This window comes from Suricata suricatta, chromosome 12, assembly GCF_006229205.1.
Source record: "Suricata suricatta isolate VVHF042 chromosome 12, meerkat_22Aug2017_6uvM2_HiC, whole genome shotgun sequence".
In the NCBI taxonomy this organism is placed as follows: Eukaryota; Metazoa; Chordata; class Mammalia; order Carnivora; family Herpestidae; genus Suricata; species Suricata suricatta.
This window is the reverse complement of record NC_043711.1, coordinates 10,533,509-10,536,919: the sequence shown is the minus strand read 5'-3', so window position 1 is coordinate 10,536,919 and position 3,411 is coordinate 10,533,509. Positions and strand designations below refer to the sequence as shown.

The window sequence follows — 3,411 nt, the reverse complement described above, 5'->3', positions numbered from 1 at the left end:
TGTGTCCCTCACTCTCCCCCGCTCTTTCCCCCTTCCTCTCCCCATGGTCCCCTGCCAGGTCTCTCCTGTTAGACCTATAAATGCAAACATATGGTATCTATTCTTCTCTGCCTGACTTATTTCGCTTAGCATGACACCCTCAAAGTCCATCCACTTTCCTACAAATGGCCATATGTCATTCTTCCTCTTTGCCATATAGTACTCCATTGTATATATATACCACATCTTCTTGATCCATTCATCAGTTGATGGATATTTAGGCTTTTTCCATGATTTGGCTATTGTAGAAGTGCCGCTATGAACATTTGGGTACATGTGCTCCTATGCATCAGCACTTCTGTATCCCCTGGGTAAATCCCTAGCAGTGCTATTGCTGAGTCATAGGGGAGTTCTATCGATAGATTTTTGAGGAGCCTCCACACTGTTTTCCAGAGCAGCTACACCAGTTTACATTGCCACCAACAGTGTAGGAAGGTGCTTGTTTTTCCACATCCTCACCAGCATCTATAGTCTCTTGATTTGTTCATTTTAGCAACTCTGACCAGTGTGAGGTGGTATCTCAGTGTGGTTTTGATTTGAATTTCCCTGAAGATGAGTGATGCTGAACATCCAAATAAAAATTGTGAATTTTGATATTTCCAATTTCGTTACTGAGAAAATTAGTCATGTTATTTTTTTGTTCCCCGATAGTCACCTCCAGCAAATGGAACCAGGAAATGATACACAAATTTCAGAATTTTTTCTTCTGGGATTTTCAGAGGAACCAGAATTACAGCCCCTCATCTTTGGGCTCTTCCTCTCCATGTACCTGATCTCTGTTTTGGGGAACCTGCTCATCATCCTGGCCGTCAGCTCTGACTCCCACCTCCATACACCCATGTACTTCTTCCTCTTCAACCTGTCCCTTGTAGACATCTGCTTCACCTCCACCACCGTCCCCAAGATGCTGTGGAACATCCAGACTCAGAGCAAAGTCATAACCTATGAGGACTGCATCACACAGATGCACTTCTTCATACTCTTTGCAGGATTAGACATCTTTCTCCTGGCCGTGATGGCCTATGACCGCTTTGTGGCCATCTGTCACCCCCTGCACTACACAGTCATCATGAACCCCCGGCTCTGTGGACTGCTACTTCTCGTGTCCTGGATCATGAGTCTCCTGAATTCCTTGTTACAGACCTCAATGGTGTTGGGACTGTCCTTCTGTGCAGAGGTGGAAATCCCCCACTTTTTCTGTGAACTCAGTGAGATGGTCCAACTTGCCTGTTCTGACACCTTTCTTAATAACTTGATGATATATCTTACATCTATGCTGCTGGCTGGTGCTTCCCTAGCTGGGATCCTTTACTCTTATTCTAAGATAGTTTCCTCCATACGTGGGATCTCGTCAGCTCAGGGCAAGTATAAAACATTTTCCACCTGTGCATCTCACCTCTCGGTTGTCTGTTTATTTTACTGTACACTGTTAGGAGTGTACCTTAGCTCCGCTGCCACCCAGAGCTCCCACTCCAGTGCTGTAGCCTCAGTGATGTACACGGTGGTCACGCCCATGCTGAACCCCTTCATCTACAGCCTGAGGAACAGAGACATAAAGAGGGCTCTGAAAAGAATTGTTGGGGTTCCAGCAATGTAAAGGGCAACCAAGCTGAGGCTAAAGACATGCCCCGTGAGTGCAGGGCTCAAAGTCTTGGAGCCAGGAACTGCTAATCTTTGGTCAGACTGGGAAAGTAGAATCTGCTGCTTCTATTTATTTCCTGGAATTTCCATGTGTTTGGATTCAACTTCTCTATACATTGAAGTAACTCAATTAAGCTTCTGCTCTGTTTGCAATACCATTTCACCTTTGTTCATTTTCATATGTTCCCAATATTTTCTCCAACCTTGGATCACAAATGCCTGGGAATTTCTGCATCTTACAATGGACAAGGTGGATTTCATTTTTTTTTTATTTTTTAATGTTTTTTAAATTTATTTTTGATACAGAGAGAGACAGAGTATGAGAGGGGGAGAGGCAGAGAGAGAAGGTGACACAGAACCAGAAGCAGGCTACAGGCTCTGAGCTAGCTGTCAGCACAGAGCCTGATGCGAGGCTCGAACCCACGAAAGTGAGATCTGACCTGAGCCGAAGTCAGAGGCTTAACCGACTGAGCCACCCAGAGGCCCCAAGGTGGATTTCTTAAAAATAATTTCATTTCAAATAACTTAGACCATGCCACGTAAATTTTCCTTAGATTTCCCAAAAGAATAATCATGAGTTGGGTTATTCATGTGGAAAACATTACTACACTTGGCCACTGTGTCCTCTACATAATTTTATTGAAGATGGAAGTACAAAACCACTGTTTTAGCCTGGAGTTTGTCTATCTTTTTTTTTTTTATATCCCTTCCTTAAGTACTCTTTGATGCTGTGGACTCTAAGAGTGTTCCGTTTAAGCCTCAGGCTATTGACACCAATGCTTTGGTAGGAAAGCCCAGTCACTCCACCTGTCCTTGTGCTTGCGGACATGCCCACAGCCATTTTCCTGACAAGAGCCTGTGCTGTGATGGCATAGGGCCTTGGGTTCTTATTTTGATTACAAGACACACCCCAGCGACACCCATCTGGGAACTCTCAAAACACAAGGTTTATTACTCGCATATGCTGGAAAGCAGGTGGGATGCCCAAAGGCCATTCAGGGAGGTCTCAATGGGGGGGGGGGGGAGAAAGAGCGAGAGTGAGAGTGTGAGAGAGAGAGAGGGCGCCATTGAGGGATCTGGTTCTTTTGAGGATGATGGTCAGAGTGGCTAGGGGTTTGCGAATTCACACCTTATTGGACAATTTTATATGAGTAGACTTGAGCTACTGAAGGGGAAAAGCAGGGTCCCTCCTGGGCAGTTATTTTAGTTATCCAGGGCTTTCCAAACTGGTCCTTCATGGCTGGGGCAGGCTCAGTGCTAATATGGTAATTAGCTCTCACAAAAAAATATTTTATTCTTTGGATCAATATAGTTATTGATAAATATGTTTGGTTGTCTTTGAAATGGATGCTTCAGAAATCTAAAGCTTAAATACTGATATTGAAAGTATCATCAAAAGCTTAATACAGGCATTTACTCTACAAACATGCTACTGTACTACTTAATAGGTCTTCTGATTTTATTCTGTGATTCAGTGTGGTGCCCAGAAAGCCTATCATAGCCCCTGACAAGATCTGATTGGCATAATAAATCTCCCAGTGGAGTCTACAGAGGAAGACAAATTAAATAAATAATCAATCTGACATATACTTAGTATAAGGATGATCAGTGGATGGACCTCGAGAGTGTCATGCTAAGCGAAATAAGTCAGGCAGAGTAGGACAGATACCATATGTTTTCACTCATAGGTCTAACAGGAGGAACCTAACAAGGGACCAAGAGGAGGGGGGG

General features: G+C 43.9%; 1 protein-coding gene across 1 annotated transcript; it reads left to right on the top strand.

Annotated features, from left to right (window-relative positions):
* Positions 1-667: 667 nt before the first annotated feature.
* Positions 668-1,636, top strand: LOC115275107 (olfactory receptor-like protein OLF4). Its single transcript, XM_029918715.1, has one exon. It carries the CDS (start codon positions 704-706, stop codon positions 1,634-1,636), a length of 933 nt encoding a protein of 310 aa, XP_029774575.1. The 5' UTR covers positions 668-703.
* The last annotated feature ends 1,775 nt before the right edge of the window (positions 1,637-3,411 follow it).

Coding starts and splice junctions, on each gene's coding strand:
- LOC115275107 (XM_029918715.1), top strand. CDS start 704: ATGGAACCAGGAAATGATACACAAATTTCAGAATTTTTTCTTCTGGGA.